The sequence below is a fragment of the Podarcis cretensis genome (genome assembly GCF_951804945.1).
Source record: "Podarcis cretensis genome assembly, chromosome: 14".
Lineage (NCBI taxonomy): Eukaryota > Metazoa > Chordata > Lepidosauria > Squamata > Lacertidae > Podarcis > Podarcis cretensis.
In genome coordinates, this window is record NC_137183.1 from 10,409,690 (window position 1) to 10,427,185 (window position 17,496).

Genomic DNA, 17,496 nt, shown 5'->3' on the forward strand with positions numbered 1-17,496 from the left:
CATCTGCTTCAGGGAATAAATAGTTCGGCCACTCGGATGGTTCCCCCCCCCCTTTAACCATTGGTCATGCTGGCTGTGGGGCTGGTGGAAGCATCTGGTTTTCAACAAGCAGTTTGCGTAAAGTTTCTCCAGGCCTGAAGCATGTCAGCCCACGTGGACGTTTTTCTTATATACGTGTGTCTGTGTACGTCTGAAAGCTTTTCCCACGAAGAAAGCAGGAGTCCCTCGCTTTAAAATAGCACTACATGGGAAAAGCTGGGCGTGCTTGTTGCCGTGTTTTCTATATAAAGTTCTTTGTTGGCTTTGTTTTCGTGGAGGAACATGCAAACGTCTGCGATCCCCCCTCCCCTCCCGCGGCCCTTTCCCCCGCAGCCTAAAAAGTTGCGATCCAGGAATAGCTGTGCTGCTTGAATTCTGCTGATTGCATGAAGGGGTCCGAAAAAAAACCACATCCCCAAGTTGGGGAAGAGAGTCGCCGTGCGCCTTCCTCGGCCCACGGAGGAATCGGATTCGGCGGTGTACGAAAGCCCCCTCCCTTTCCCACCCCCACTCCTATTCCACGCAACGCCTCCTTTACTGCACTTTCAGAAAAGCCCGAGCCCCCCACCCCTAACTCCCTCCCAGGACCCCCACGCACCACCCCGGGCTCCTGCAGTGGCTGGGCTTCATCACACGTCGTCGAGGCGGCCGGGATGGGGGGGGGCGGACGAGGCTTGATGCTTCGCAGGGTCCTGAGCGGACGCATTTAAGTAAACGGAACAAGGTCAAACGACGGGAAGGGCGGAAGGATGAGCCACGCCGGAGATCTGGGATTTGGGGGGCGCTCGGGGAGGGGGACTGGTTGGCCTTCATCATCATTATTATTATTCCAATTGATTTTAGTGCTTTTCAAAAACATATAATTAATTCAAATTTAATGCAATTGCAAAAGTTGCCGTTTAATAGTTTATATTTCTGTTGCATTTATAGCCTTCCTTTCTCTCCAAGGAGCTCGAGGCAGCGTACCTGGTTCTCCCCCCTTACGAGATAGATTAGGGTTAGGCTGAAAAGAAGGGAGTGACTGACAACAAGGTCACACACACACACACACACACCCCAGTGCGCTTTGTGGCTGAACGGTGATTTGAAACCTAGGTTCCCCCAGGTTGGATGGCCACCTGTCGTGGATGGTTTTGTTGAGATTTCTGAGTTGCAGGGACTAGATTCTATGATTCTACAAGCTCCCGAAACACAAGTTTGGTCCATGTTGTCTCCGCGCCTCCCACCTCGCCCCTCATTTCGCTGCAGCATTTGGGTCGCTCGTCCTCTGGCGGCCCTCGAACAAAACATTGGGAAAAGACGGTGTGCGCCCCCTCCTACGCCCATGTACACACTTCTTCTTCTTCTTCTTCTTCTTCTTCTTCTTCTTAATAATTTTATGCAGCCTTGTTGCTTTACATTAAATTCTCTGCGTATTTTAAATTCTCAGCGTATGGTTCAATTATAATATGTAAATTTAAAAGTTTTAATATGTATATTAAAAAGTTCGACGGAATGCACCAATGGAATGCGGGGGAGAAGGGCGCCCTCCAACTTCCTTCCGGGGGGAGTGTTCGGGGCGCCTGTAAATCCGCACTCTCAAATAGGGTTGGGGAGCGGCTGGCTAAAAATGCCCACCGGAACCCTGAGAAAGGGCAGTTCTCTGCCTCCACCCCGAAAAAAACCAGAAGAGTCCCTTGTCCCCTCCTGCTCCCTCACCTCCTACTATCAGAAGCCAAGTGATTTTAATTTAGACATTTAAATTCTCTTAGAGCGGGGGAGGGGGCTGCTCTTTAGACGGCACTTGCTTTGCGTTATTTTAAAACGTGTTTTACCGCTGTCGCCTTTTGGGGAGGGCGCGTCTTTCTTCTGTTTGTTCGACTGATGGGTGCGGGTGTCGGGGGCGCGCGTCTTAGACGGTCTGCCCCAAAGCCCTGACGGCCCCTCACTTGGTACGGACTGGCCGTCTGCAAAGCGCTTTGCACAGGAGAACTGCCTGCCTGCCCGCCCGCCCTGGGCGCCAAGTCCTAGGGGCCTCGCTCTCACCCACCCCCAATAAAATATTTGACGGGGCTGCCCTCCCAAGGTTGATGTGCCAATCAAACGGTGATCCTGTGCTGCCTCTTGTGATCGATTATGCGGGGCGGGGCTTACCTGCACACCCGCCCCCGCATACTGTATTCAAGTTGGCACCCAGTTGGCTACCTGCCCACCTGAGGGGGTCCCCGACGCTGGGAGTGGGCACTTGGCTCGCCCCGTCGGGGAAAGGAAACCCCTCTGAGGAGACGGGAGGGGGAGAAAGAAAGAAGCGCGCGCGAGCCCTTTAAGAAAGTTCAATCGGACGAGTTCATCAAAGTTTAAAAAGTTTCGCGGAGGAAGGAGCAAAGAGAGACGGGGGGGGGGGAGGGAAGGAGAGGGAAAAATGGACACCCGTCGAGGGCCGAAGAAAGTTTGCAGCCGGCGGCGGCGGCGGGGATTGGCTGGCGAGTTCCCCTGGCGACGGTGATGCAGGGCGAGGGGCTGGGCTGGCGGCCCCGCCCCGCCCCGGCCGGGCCGGGCCGGGCGCTCCCTGTGGGGGCGCGCAATCGAAGAGCTGAGGCGAGGAGCGCGGGCTGCGCGGGGCCCGGCAGCAGCTGCAGCTCGTTGGCCCCCTTCGCCGCTCATTGGCCGGCGGCGCCAGCCAGCTGGATGTGAGCCTGGGGCGCGTCAAATAAGCCGCACTTCCCCCCGCGCCCACCTGCACAGCACCAGCGCACGTCGGGACCCCTTCCTTGTCCTCAGACACCCCTCGGGCACCTACCTACCTACCCGCGTCCCCCCGCGTCCCCGGCTCGCACCAGGCACCTGCCCCACCTTAGCCCCGCTTAAGGCAGACCCTCGCCCTCTCCGCTCCCCTCGGAGGGGAGGATAAAAGAAGGGGGGAGAAGGAGGAGGAGGAGGAGGAGGAGGCGCAAAGGAAAGGAAGAAGGCGAGGCAGCCGCCCAGGAGCAGCACGCGAGCCCCCCTGCCTTGCTTTCCTCGGACTTGCCCTGCACCCACCATGAGCAACCTGCCCAAGGAGAATGAGCACAGCAGCAACAGCCTCGAGGAAGAGGTAGGGGTTTGTTTTTTTTGGGGGGAGCCCCGTCGGGGATGCGCCTTCCTTTGGGTTGGCCAAGGTCTGCGGGCTCGGAGGGGGGGGGGGGAAGGCTGGGCTGCGTGGGGAGGAGGGCGGCCGGTTCGCCCTGAAGTTTTCCTCTTGTGTGCGCGCTCTTTCCCTGGGCCAAGCAAAATGCCCCTTGCTCCTTTTTTTGCGGTTTCTTGACTTTGCGAGCAAAAGGCCTAGGGCCGTTTTCTGGGCTGGGTGAAAGTTTGTTTTAAAATGCATCCGCTATGGGAGTGGTAAACGAGGAATGCATCCCTTTTCTCCGAGTCTTCCTAGGGAGGAGGAGTGCTGTTGGTTCTTGAAGTCTCTCCTTTGTGCACGCAGCTGGTGGCGGTGATTGCTGCCTAAGGGTGGCTTTACTGTAGAAAATGGAGGGTTTCCGAAAGCCTGTCTGCCACCTCCTTACTTAACCTGTGGCCTCCTTACTTAACCTGTGGTGCTTCTCTTTAACTAGTAGCAGGAAGCCCAGACCTACTGAGCAAACAGCCTTTGGAGCACCAAACCTGCACCTCCTACTCATAAAACCCTGCAGTGCCTGTTAAGACTAGACGCTGCATGGGCGTCTCTGCTGCTTTGGACCTTGGCGTAGCTTGGAAGAAGCAGACGGATGCTTGGCTTTCCTCTTCCTCCTCCTCCACATCTAGGTGTTCCTTGCTTCCTCTTGTGTAGTCAGAATCCAGATGCAGTAGCGTATATTTTAAAAATTTTATGAACATGTTATAACAAAAATTTAAAAGAATATCCCAAACTAACAAAGCAGGTCACTTCTGCGAACTTTAGAAATTCAAGTCATGCCTATATCCAAGTCTTAAGTTCCTAGTTTGCAACTGGGGAAAGCTTTGGAAACAACCATCCTAACGCAGTTTGATTCCATGCAAAAGGGCCAAGGCTGTCTGGTACCTTGTGGCTTCTGGACTTGGCTTGCAATGGAGAACCTGTCATTGGCTTCCCTTCTGCTTGCTCCCATCTTCCATCCAGTCTTCTGCATTTCTTGTCTGCATCGCTACCGCCTTGTGAAGACGACTGTATGTCCTTGACTGGCCATCATAGATCTGAGCAAGTCACACAGACACCTCATTAGGTAGTGCAGGTTCCCTGTGAAAATTCCTCTGTGTGGCACACTCAAGCTTTTGTGGTTTTCTATACCTGTTTGTGCAAAGTAAGTAGCTGTAGTATGAGCCATATCAAGCTGATTTTATATATATATATATATATATATATATATATATATATATATGGACCCGGTTGCCTCCATTTTGTGTGCGTGGCTATTGAAATGCCAAGAAACCTCAATTCCCTTTGGGCTGCTGCAGTCGATTACTTGTCTACCTCCCCACCCCCATCCCTCTGAAAAATAGCCGTGTAGGTTTCTTGGCGCAGAATGGCGGCCATTCTGGTCCTAAACCCTTTCAAACATTGTAAAAACTCTACAGTACATTCTTAGTATGTGTACAGAAGAAATGGGAATAACCTATTGCTAATACTTTGCTTGTGCCTACAATCTAAGAAGGTTGGTGGCTCTCCCCCCCTGAAAAAATCCTTATTGAACCCGTTATGTGATATGCTTCAATTGGGTTGGCTCTCCTCCTTTGATGTTCTCTTATATACTAGGTAACTCTGTTAAAACAGTACTGTACAGTGTCTTAATTCTATTGAAATAGCTGCATGCTTATATATGGTTTGGAGGGCTCTGGGACCAATTTGCTGGCAAAGCCTCAAAGGTTCATGGTAGGCTGCTTCTAACACTTTCTATATCTTAGCTGCCTTACTTGTGTGTACTGGAAGCAGAAATGCCCCCCCTTTGTCCACAGGGCAGCAGGTCATTGCTAAGCCGTCTTTCTGCAAGGTGTTTATGTAGGGCCACAGAACAGTAATATGATGGATTGGGTTGAAGTGTGTTAAAAACAACAGCAGCCAAAATAGTCCCTTGCATCTGGGATTGGAGGATACGCTCAAGCCTTCAGTTTCCATTGTAAAAGAACTGGTCTGACTTGGTGGCAGGTCCTAGATTAGAACTTGCAGATCGCCAAATAAATGCCTGGTGTTTCAGAGGTTTTTTTGCTAGGCCAACCATGTAGGAGGCACAATTCTGATTGTAGGCATTTTGCATTAACACCATTTCTAGTTCTGTACTCTTAGGTACTTTAAAGCAGGGAATGGGCTGGATGGAATAGTAGCCCCCTGGCCAAAGTGGGCAACAGGCCAATTTCTAGCATATTGCTTAGTGTCTGCTGGTATACTGGGATTCAAGCAAAAAATGCATAGTAGGCGGATTTTGATGTCATTTTATTTTGCCTTCAGTATATAAAAGATGACAACTATGTAATACATGAACTGTACACACTTAAACAAGTAGCAAAAGTTTTAAATATAAATTTAGATCATTTGTTTTTCTTGTGTGAAATAGGATAAATGAAGTGATAAATAAAATGTTCAGTTATATTATGTCATTGTGGACTTGTCCAGTCATTCAAGTGAGACTTTGGAAAGTTCTCCGTAAATCTGAAGTGGCTTTTTTGCCTCCCGTCTCCAGTATACAGTATTAAGTGGGCTTTAATCTCATTCAGGAAGGCATTTGTGTATTGCCGTGACTGTGCATTCAGATTTAACTGAATCTAGATTGCCATGAGCATGCAGTCCTGCTTTTCAAATTTAACACATTAGAGGGCACAGGCGTTGTAATAAAACTTAAGTGGACCAAATACTTGACCCATCCCTGCAATAAACTTAGCATGTGTGATTCTCTAGGGGAAGGTCTTTGTGCATCTGCATTGCTTGCCAAAGATGCCTGGTTCAGTCCCCAGCATCTCTAGGTTGGCCTGGGAAGAGACCCCTTCTGATATCCTGGAGAGGCACTTACAGTTGCTGCAGACAATACTGAGCATGATGGCAGCTTGCTTTGTTTCTTACATAAAGTTAATTTTGGGAGGAGAAGGTAGTTGAGCATTCGCAGGCACATTAACAGATCAGAATATGGCTTACTGTTATGTGCTCTGTAACCCCCATTCCTATTGCTAAGAAATTCAGTAGTTCTGACTGAGCTGTTTCTAAAGGTGTGGAAATGCAGAGGTCAACATTTATATATCTGAAAATGTTTTTCTGCATTTAAGTACCAAGTAGTATTTATGGGGATCACTTGGTATGTTGCGCCAAGTGAACTATCACTATTGGGGTTTAACTTGATTTATCTGGAAGGAAAAGTACAGTAGTATGAATTTATGACTGATGCTATGATTGAGATCAGTGCTATTTCAATATGACGTGCTGTGTGTCCACCATGTTTTATTTATTTTTATCTCATGGGGGGTTCCAAATGCTATCAGGCATATTGGTAGTAGCTTTCTTGGTCCTCTAATACTATAGTGCAAATTGTGGACAAGTGATGTGGTGTGTAACCGCTGGGGGTTTGTATCTGTAAGCAGAGGAAAAACGGATTAGCTAAAGGAGTTCTCTGCAGTTACTGATGAAGAAGAGGAATTATGTGGACATGCTCACCAAAGAAGATCTTTGTGTGCTTGTTTTCTGAAGTGCACTCCAAGTGTATTTACATATATGTGGGTCTCATTGCTGGTTGCGAATGTTATGCAGGCACCCTCCCTGCCTGTTGTACTGCATCTTTAAATCCTTCTCCCCCACCTTGCTGCAGAGATTCTGCATCTGTCATTGAAGGCATGCAACTGCCCCTCCCTGGCTATGCAGTTAAATTCCCCAAATGGTGCTGGTCTGACTCTTAACTACATGATGAAATATGGGAAGATTGGCTGTGCCGTCACCCTGCCCTTCTGGTTGGCTGCTGTGGGAGGCAGGGTGCTAGACGGGATCGGCCTCTGGACTGATGCAGCAATACTCATGTTTTCTGGATGCAAGTGGGAACCTGGTGCCCTCCAGATGTTGTTGGACTCAATTCCTCTCAACCAGTATGGCTAGTGGTCAAAGGTGAGGGGAGTTGTATGGTTCAGTAGGATTGGGAGTGCTACAGTTCCTCACCCCTAGAGTACAAAGGAAGGATATGTTGTTGTTTTTAATGTGATGGGTGGAAGCCTGGAACTCCAAGAAACCTTCATGAATAAAAGGTAAAGGTACCCCTGCCCGTACGGGCCAGTCTTGACAGACTCTGGGGTTGTGCGGACTAATTCAGGCTTCAGATAACGTGGTCACTTTAGATGGAATTGCATGGATAATTCCAGGAAGGGTGGAATGAACCACAATGCTCAATGTTTCAGATAAGGCTGCAGTCCAAACCCTACATACCTGGGAGTAAGCACCATTAAATTCAGCAGGACTGACGTGTTTAGGATTGTGCCCTAAGCTGTTATAAAGTTGAGACCCTTCCCTGTAGGGCAAGGGTCTCCAGTGGGCAGCAGGGTGTGTGCCATTACCCCCCCCCCAACACACACCCAGGATGCCCACAGAAGGTCTTTGTAAATACCACTTCAAAAATTCCCAATTCTCAAGAGATTGTTGCTTTTCCTTCTTGTTGGGACTGGCTCAGCCTCTTACACCAAATGTCTCTTTAAGCACACCAACATTTATTTTGATGTCTGAAGTGGAAGCCATCAATCCATCTGTCCTGAACAGAGGAGAGTTTTAGAGCGGCTCTGTCTGTAAGTGTCTTTTGCCCGTTCATGGAACGGCTGATTGTGTGTATGTGCACAGGGGCATAATTTTGTGTTTTGGCAGCCATTTTATATTATGCCACACCTTTCCCCCACTGCAGCCATTTTGGGGTCTGCTGCTCACTGCCCTTTCTCAAGGTTCCAGATGTTCCCACTGGCCCCAAATAGTTGGCAACTCCTGCTGTAGTGGGAACACTGAGTTTTCTACAGAATAGGCTGGTCCTTCTCCCTGTATGTATTTGGGGCAGGGGGTGCACAGCTCATAAGGGTGGTTTCTTCCACCTCATAGTGGAAATGACCCTGTTGCACTAGACTTTTTTTACACCCTGCAGAGCCAAGTAGGCACACTGTCTTCTTCATTCTTGAGGTTATCTGCTAGTGAAACCAATTTGAGGCCCATAATCTGGTTTGGTGGAGCTCCTCCCCCCGGAAAAATAATAATAATAAACAGTAATACCAAATGTTGTTCTGATTGTCCAATAATACATTCTTAAGTGCCCTATACCGTTTGTTGTATTTGTAGCTTTTAAAGGGACTTGGCAAGGTAAATATATATTTTTCCATTCTCCCAGGAAACAACAAGGGAAACAGTTGGAGAGGGAGTTAAATCTTTTGCCTGTAGAAAAACTCCTTCCATGGAAAGAACTCTGGGGTGGCAGTACCTAGGTTGGTTGTTTTTGCTATACAACCGTTCTTGGGGAACCTGCAGGACTTCGGGTAAGAGCCACACCATACATTTAAAGCACTGATTCCCTCCGCAACAATCCTAGAACCATAGCTCCCACTACCTCCTAGAGTTGCAATTCTCAGTACCTTTAAACTAAAGTTCCCAGGATTCCGTGTGTGTGTGTGTGTGTGTGTGTGGATCATGTGCTTTAAGTGTGTATTGGAGGTGTTTATATGTATGGAAATATTATGGCGTATTAATTATTTAATCATTATTAAATTTGTTTATAGCCTTATACCCATAGATTACGGGGTGGTTCACAATTATGGCTTTTGTAGACCAGAGTATCTGATGGAGTGTACTTTAGGGCTTTCTACAGATACCTCTTTATTATTTATTTCATTATTAATTGCCCACCCTTTACTTTAAGGTCTCAGGGTGGGTTACAACAATTGAAATACAGTATTAAACTCCAAAGCAGCTTGAAATCACAGAAGTAAGGTGGGTACCTGTAGAAATTTGTAACTTAACAAGTGGAAAGGGCTTTGTCAGCATTGTTGGTCCTGGTTTTGGAATATTATTATTATGTTTGCTATTTATACCCTCCCTAAATAGGCTTCCCTGGCGGTTGTATTGCAGACCTTTTGGCCTTGGCCAAAAAAATCATCTGCGCACACACACATGTGAACTTGAAAGTTTTAAGCAGCTTTGTCTGTTATTGTAACTTGTACAAGTCATTGTAACGCAAAGGTAAAGGGACCCCTGACCATTAGGTCCAGTCGCAGACAACTCTGGGGTTGCGGTGGTCATCTCGCTTTACTGGCTGAGGGAGCTGGTGTACAGCTTCCAGGTCATGTGGCCAGCATGACCAAGCCGCTTCTGGCAAACCAGAGCAGCACATGGAAACGCCGTTTACCTTCCCGCCGGAGCGGTACCTATTTATCTACTTGCACTGTGATGTGCTTTCGAACTGCTAGGTTGGCAGGAGCAGGGACCGAGCAACGGGAGCTCACCCCGTCGCGGGGATTCGAACCGCCGACCTTCTGATCAGCAAGCCCTAGGCTCAGTGGTTTAGACCACAGCGCCACCTGCGTCCCAACAAGTCATTGTACCCACCCTGAAATCCTAACTGGAGGATGATGGGTGGTATATAAATGAATCAATGAACACATCATTTTTATTTGCAAGTCAACTTCCTATTGCACGCTGTGCTGTAGTATCTATTGTCCATGAACAATTTATTGTGGTACAGAATGCCAAGTCTCTAAAAGGAGCCATAGTATGCTTCCTCCTGTGGAAAAGCTGCTCATCTTTTGCTTTTTACAGGAGGAGAAAAAAGGTGATAGGAGAATTGAGAGAAGGGACGTGTGGTGACTATGAGGGACTGGGGAAAGGGAGAAGACAGTTCTGTCCACTGGGCTGTGTCCTTCCCATTCCAGGAAGATGCTTACGCACCAGAAAAGGCTATACCTTCTGATGTTGGGACAGCGAACAGTCTCCCACTGCAGGGAACAGGCAGAATTGGAACTCTCTGTCTGGAAGCACTTCTAGGCTGTGCATGGTGACATTTTCTGGTGTATAGGCTGCAGCAGAAGAGTTGCTGGACCCTGGACATCTTTCAGAAGCAATATTGGGACTAACTTAGAGGCAAGTCTATTGTTTCCAGTTCTTGTGTAGCTAGCAGACATTCAGAAACACAAGTGATGCCACCTCAAATTTGTAGCCCAACCTCTGTCTAACAAACTCGGGGAAGTGAGCTATCGTAATTCATTGTAGCCAACGTAATGGAGGTTAGACTTGGCAATGGTAACCTTCCTATACAGCAGTTTAGGCTGAAATCCTAACCATGCTTTCCTGGAAGTAAGTCCCATTGAATTCAGTAGGGCAGGGCAACAGGGATAGGAAACCTTTTTCATCCAGAGGGCCACATTCCTTTCTAGGCAACCTTTTAGGGGCCACATGACTGCTGTGGGTGGGGCCAGAGCCAAAGTGAACCGAGCAACAAATGTGAATTTTATCTTTGCACAGTGCACTAGATTCTAGACAAACTTGTCCACCCTTTTCTGTTACCCTTCCAGACACGCAAGAGGTCTAATCCTCTTCGAACACCACGCAAGTTCCAGTGTTACACGAGAGGGAGAAAGGCTTTTCTCTATCCACTTTCCCCCTGCCACACATAATTTTAATTTTTTTTATCATGTTGGCCCTTATTCAACCTTTCCCTAAACTAGAAACTCCCAGGAGCTGGAGCCTTTCCTTATAGGGTGCTGCTCCATCTGCATGGTAATTTGGTTGCCCTTTTTCTGAACCTTTTCCAACTCTACAATATTCTTTTAGAGGGGTGGAAATCAGAACTGTTAGTATTCATAGAATCATAGAATCATAGAGTTGGAAGAGACCACAAGGGCCATCGAGTCCAACCCCCTGCCAAGCAGGAAACACCATCAGAGCACTCCTGACATATGGTTGTCAAGCCTCTGCTTAAAGACCTCCAAAGAAGGAGACTCCACCACACTCCTTGGCAGCAAATTCCACTGTCGAACAGCTCTTACTGTCAGGAAGTTCTTCCTAATGTTTAGGTGGAATCTTCTTTCTTGTAGTTTGGAACCATTGCTCCGTGTCCGCTTCTCTGGAGCAGCAGAAAACAACCTTTCTCCCTCCTCTATGTGACATCCTTTTATATATTTGAACATGGCTATCATATCACCCCTTAACCTCCTCTTCTCCAGGCTAAACATACCCAGCTCCCTTAGTCGTTCCTCAAAAGGCATCGTTTCCAGGCCTTTGACCATTTTGGTTGCCCTCCTCTGGACACGTTCCAGTTTGTCAGTGTCCTTCTTGAACTGTGGTGCCCAAATGTGACATTCCAAATGTGACTTCAGCAATAGATTTGTTTAATGGCATTATATCTTCTTAGGGGGAGGGTGGCCTGGGAAGGTTCTGAGGGCCAAATAGAGAGGCTTGGAGGGCCACATTTTGCCCCCGAATCTGAGATTTCCCTCCCCTGCCCCTGCTAACACAATGCCATTGTTTCTTGGAATAGACCAGTGTTTCCCAACCTTTGGTCTCCAGCTGTTTTTGGACTACAATTCCCATCATCCCTGACCACTGGTCTTGCTAGCTAGGGTTGATGGGAGTTGTAGTCCAAAAACAGCTGGAGACCAAAGGTTGGGAAACACTGGTATAGACAATACTTGTCCTAGGTTCTGACTTCAAGGTGGCTTCCAGCCTTTGGCATGGCTTGGATCTCATTGGAGACCAGCTAATGCTTGATCCCTTTTCTCAGTATATAGCCAGGCTCTGACAAGCCTCTTGCCGTTTCCCTTCAGAGAGCTCACTGAAGTGTCCTGTTCATGCTGACATGGTGTGGATCCAGCCAGATGGGTTGGATTCCCTGTAAAATGAGGCATGTGGTTGGCTGCAGGCTGCTGCTGCTGTAGCAGCATACATGATGCTTTTAATGGCATTTAATAATTAAGACCTGGATCCCGTCTGCAAAGAGCTTACAGTGTTAAACTGCAATGGTAGGAGAGCACCATGCAGTGAGCGGAGAAAAAATAGGCCATGGAAGAAATGAAGGAGGGAGAGCAATTTCATGTTGTGGCCTTCTAGGCTTTGTTTCAGCTGGGATGAGAGTTTAGGTTTGTGGAAAAGCCAGGTTTCCAGGAGAGATTTGAAAGGAGGAAGGTGACCTTATAGAGTGGCATCGCATTATGCTGTGACTCCCAGCTCCTTCAGATGTGTATCTTATGGTGTTGTGAAAGCTGGACATGTGCTGAGAACTGGGTGTGATGCAAAGTTCTGCATGCTTGTTTCCACTATGCACAGAGTCAGTGCACATTATGGCTTTACCTCAGTGGTGTTGCGTGGGGGGACACGACATAGGGGCAGTGTTTTTTGAGGGATGCGTTTTGCTCCTCGCGCTGCCCTGGCAGCCCAATTTGCAGTGGCAGCTGCTTTTTGCTGGCGAGTGAGCCTGCCTGGTTCAAGTGGCAGAAAGAAGCCAGCCCCCCCCCCCCTCTCTGGCTGCTGCTTTCTCTTTGCTGCAGTAAATGCAATCTAGAGACTACCAACATCATAACTGGACAACATCAGTTTATTCTGTAACAGATAACACTCCCAGGGGCGATCGGCATGTTCCTTGTTCCAGTTTTGTGGGTGTGAGAGTCATGCTTCTGCATACATGGATCAAAAAATGGTGTACGGAATGGTAGCACACAATGGCTAACACCTGCGATTCACTGGAACACACAGATCTCGGGCTGCTGGGAATCTCATGAGTTCATACTTAATTGTATTGGAGGCCGGTGGTCTCTACATTTGTGAAACAGGAATATAAAGGTAAAGGGACCCCTGACCATTAGGTCCAGTTGTGACCGACTCTGGGGTTGCGGCGCTCATCTCGCTTTATTGGCCAAGGGAGCCGGCGTGCAGCTTCCGGGTCATGTGGCCAGCATCACTAAGCCACTTCTGGCGAACCAGAGCAGCGCACGGAAATGCCGTTTACCTTCCCACCGGAGCGGTACCTATTTATCTACTTGCACTTTGATGTGCTTTCGAACTGCTAGGTTGTCAGGAGCAGGGACCGAGCAACGGGAGCTCACCCCGCCACAGGGATTTGAACCGCCGGCCTTCTGATTGGCAAGTCCTAGGCTCTATGGTTTAACCCACAGCGCCACCTGCATCCCTGAAACACGAATGTAGAGCTTGTATTTTGACCCACTCCTATGCCCCCTCAAAGCCGTCACCCTGAGGTTTCTGGTGGTGCTCCTGGCCACAAGGGTGCTGGCTTTCCTTTGTGTGCATGTGGTTGTCCATTCACCAACTGAGCCCCTATGCGCACCCTGGCACCTCCACCCCAGCTGCCCAGTTAATGGGGGATAGGGAGTGCAACACTTGCCTCACCCCAGACGCCGGCAACCTATGCTGTGCTGCTGCTTCATCTTCGGGTCATTGTAAGCAGAGGTGTGTAAATCATCCCTCATAGGGTATTTTCACCATTTTAAGTTGCAAGGTTTTGAGCTTGGTTTTGCTGTTGAGTTCCTTGTTAAACTAATGTCAGGGGTAGGGCCTAATTATGCTTGCCAGGCTTCTCCCTAATTGGTCCAATTGGTTTACCCACAACTTAACAAAACCCATGCTTTTTTAGAAAAGGAACAAGCTTTGAGCTTGTGATCACTGAGTTGTGCCAGTGTGAAGCTATTTTGTGCCCTAGGCAAAGCTAACTGCACCCTCCAAAATAAATTGCTAGCTTCAATTTTCAATAACAGTTGTATTGTATATATAAAAAAATATATATCAGAAATGAACAGCTAAAAGAAAAATAAATCTGCATAAAACTGTGCCCCTCAAAGGTCAGAGTACTGTGCTCTTCTGAGGTCTGTGCCCTTGGTGGCTGCCCAGTTGGCTTAACAGCAGCGCCTGCCCTGTGGGTGAGGTAGTAGCTGCCAATGGCAAAGTTACTTAATTTAAGACTTGGGGCTTTATGGTCTAGCAGCAGGGGCGGGAAGCGCTCTAGATTAGGATGTATAAAACTTGCTTCAAAACACTGCTGCATTTGGGTTCCTCTTCCTGCTCACACAGTTGAGCAGGGACTGAGATGTCTGCCCCAAATGCTTGACCAGGCACGGTCCTGAAGACCTCGTATCAGCAGAAGACTCACCTATTAGTAGGGCTTGAGGACATTCTGAAATTTAGTGTGAAGGGAAGCAGCATCTTAAAATCTCTGCTTTTACTCCTGAAGCGCAATGTCTAGCAGTTATGGCTGAGGAGAGAGGCTTGGAAACTTTCTGGGTGATGGCAGCTGCAGCAGCTCAAAAGAGGCATCCTTGCCTTGTATGCTTGCTCTGCTTGTTTTATGCAGGTCATGGAATTTGGCTTTCTCTTGGCGCAGAATATTATGTAATCTACGTATGTACTGATGCATTGCGCACAGCTTTGCCTTGGGAAAAGTTGGAAACCTTGATATAGCGCAGGGTGTTGCATGTTAAGCCCCACTGCCCAAATTAATTTTGCCAGATTCCTCTTTGCTTCAGAACTGTTGGATTTTTACCACTACCTTAAAACATAATTAAAGGAATCCACTGCCCCCGTCGGGGAACTCATAGTACGGATGAAGACAACAGGTTGACTTGCAAGAGAGACAATATTCCCCACTCACAATGCTCTTTTGGCTTCCAAGTGAAAGTGTTTTCTATGGACTTGGTGTCAGTATTGTCTGTGTCTATAAACATCTGTCTGATTTCTTAACTGCAGATGCTGTGAATTGAATCTGGAACCTTTTACATACTAAACTCATGCTCTGCTCAGGGCAGAACAGCTATAGCTACATCATTCATGCATCCCTATACGGACAATCTCTTAAGTTTATGCATCATATTGTGTGTGTGTGTGAGAGAGAGAGGGGGGGGGGGCGAGGGCGAGGGGAGATACTTACAATATATTGCAGTGAAAGGAGGAGTGGATTACCTAGGAGTGAAGGCTAGTACAGTGGTCCCTTGGGTTACAGACATTTCAGGTTACAGACTCCGCTAACCCAGAAATAGTACCTCGGGTTAAGAACTTTGCTTCAGGATTAGAACAGAAATCCCGCAGCGGCAGTGGGAGGCCCCATTAGCTAAAGTGGTGCTTCAGGTTAAGAACAGTTTCAGGTTAAGAACAGACCTCCAGAACGAATTAAGTACTTAATCTGAGGTACTACTGTACAAAGATGCATCTGGTGACATCAGTGTTCAAAACTAGCCAGGCACCAGGCGTGTTTTGCTACTGACATGGGTCCAGTTGTGACTATGTGGCGATTTCTGGATGCTAGGTTGGCAACCAGTTTTAAAACCTCTGTCTTAAAGATAAAGGGTAAAGGGACCCCTGACTATTAGGTCCAGTCGTGGCCGACTCTGGGGTTGCGGCGCTCATCTCGCTTTATTGGCCGAGGGAGCCGGCGTGCAGCTTCCGGGTCATGTGGCCAGCAAGACTAAGCCGCTTCTGGCAAACCAGAGCAGCACACGGAAACGCTGTTTACCGTATTTTTCGCCCCATAGGATGCACTTTTTCCCCTCCAAAAATGAAGGGGAAATGTGTGTGCGTCTTATGGGGCGAATGCAGGCTTTCGCTGAAGCCTGGAGAGCGAGAGGCATCGGTGCGCACCAACCCCTCTCGCTCTCCAGGCTTCAGGAAGCTATCCGCAAGCCTTGCAAGCCCGGCGGGAGTTCCTGCGGGCTCACAAGGCTTGCGGGCAGCAGCCTGCAGCCCCGGCGAGTGTCCGCAAGCCTTGCGCGCCCGGAGGGCGGTCCTGCCGGGCGCGCAAGGCTTGGGGCGGCAGCCTGCAGCCTGAAGCACGTGGAGCCCTCCGGAGGGTGCCCCGTGCTTCGGGCAGGTGTGCGCAAGGCTTGGGGCGGCAGCCGTGGCTGGGGGGGGGAATAATTTTTTTTTATTCATTCCCCCCCCCCAAAATCGCAAGCTCCGGGGACAGCTGGGAGGCGCAGCGCGTCTTCCCGCGGTCCCCAGACCTGGTCTGAAGGCGGGCGGCGGGGAGAAGAGCGCTTCTCCCCGCTGCCGGCCCCACAAGCGCCTGGGGGGGAAATAAAATTTTTTTCCTTTATTTCCCCCCAAAAAAACTTGGTGCGTCCTATGGGCCAGTGCATCCTATGGGGCGAAAAATACGGTACCTTCCCGCCGGAGCGGTACCTATTTATCTACTTGCACTTTGACGTGCTTTCGAACTGCTAGGTTGTCAGGAGCAGGGACCGAGCAACGGGAGCTCACCCCGTCGCGGGAATTTGAACCCCCGACCTTCCGATCGCCAAGCCCTAGGCTCAGTGGTTTGGACCACAGCGCCACCCACGTCCTCTGTCTTAGTCCATAGTTAATACTATTTAAATAGTTAATACTATTTCCATTTCCCCTGTGTGTGTTTCTCCTTCTTGCCTACTGGAAGCAAGCTACTGTCAAGTAATTTAGTTGAGATCACAGAATCATAGCGTTGCAAGAGACCCCCAAGGTCATCTAACCCAACCCTCTGGTGAATACACATTCCATTTTGACGACCCATAATCCAGGTTTAAGGTGCCGTTTGCTGCCTAGCTTATATACCTGAGTTTCTAACACTGGGTGGCATGATTGTAGCTCAGTGGTTAGAGCATCTGCTTTGCATGCAGAAGGTATTGAGCTCAATCCACAGCATCTCTAGTTTGGGAACCCCTGAACCCCTGGTGAGCCACAGCCAGTCAGTGTAGACAGTACTGAGAGAGATGAACCGATGGTCTGGCTCTGTATAAGGCAGCTTCCTTTCTATGCTCTTCCCGTTACCCTGTGTTGTGAGCAAAAGATATATGTGGACCCAATACCTAGATTGGCACTTGCATCTTGATAGCATGTATCAACCATGTGCCATTCATCTAGGCCAAACAGTAGAACTTGAAGTACACAGGCTCCATGGCTAATCCTTGCTGACCTCTGATGGATACTTGCTCCTGTTGGTCTACAGTGCTTATCTTTACACTTATAGCTGTTGAGCTGGCTCTCCAGGCATTGCATTCTTGGGATATATTGGTGGCAAATGCCTTCCTGTTATGGGATTGTCGCCTGTTGTATTGCATCTGGAGGACAAACGTATTTGTGAGTACCTTCAATGTGTGCCAAATGTACAGGTGTTCCTAATTTAAAAAACAACTACCTAGTTCTAGTTGTTCAGACCTTGAATCCCAAGGCAAACCATGTTTCAACAGCTTATTGATTAAACCAAATCCATTAAATCAGAAGGTGTGCCCCTTATGACTAGTTGGATGTTTCCTTTTGTAAGAATGCTACAAAAGGAACCAACAAAAGGTGGGACCAATTCGGATGGTCCGCCCCCGCCACTTAATGGATCCAAATGGTTTCCAGAGAGTGGTAGGGGATGCTTTATCCCATGTTGATGGCCATTCATCTGATTCCCTGGTGGCCCGCTGGAATGTGGAGTTAACCAGGGCTATTGACTGTTCGGCTCTGAAGCGCCCTCTCCGATTGCATGGAGCCCGGACAGCCCCGTGGTTTTCCACGGATCTGAGGGCAAT

At 48.6% G+C, this 17,496-nt stretch overlaps 1 protein-coding gene across 4 annotated transcripts in view; it reads left to right on the top strand.

Annotated features, from left to right (window-relative positions):
• The first annotated feature begins 2,600 nt into the window (after window positions 1-2,600).
• The window catches only part of RBPMS2 (RNA binding protein, mRNA processing factor 2), a 61,242-nt gene continuing 46,346 nt past the window's right edge, over window positions 2,601-17,496 (top strand). For 2 of the 4 annotated variants that reach the window (XR_013833064.1, XR_013833065.1), the window contains exon 1: window positions 2,602-3,112. Coding sequence is in view for 2 of the 4 variants with exons in the window: in XM_079953507.1 (XP_079809633.1) it covers window positions 3,059-3,112 (54 nt within the window). In the remaining 2 variants the exon portion in view is untranslated. Of the gene's footprint in view, window positions 3,113-17,496 lie in introns of all 4 variants that reach the window. The other 2 variants (XM_079953507.1, XM_079953508.1) reach the window with 2 other exon arrangements.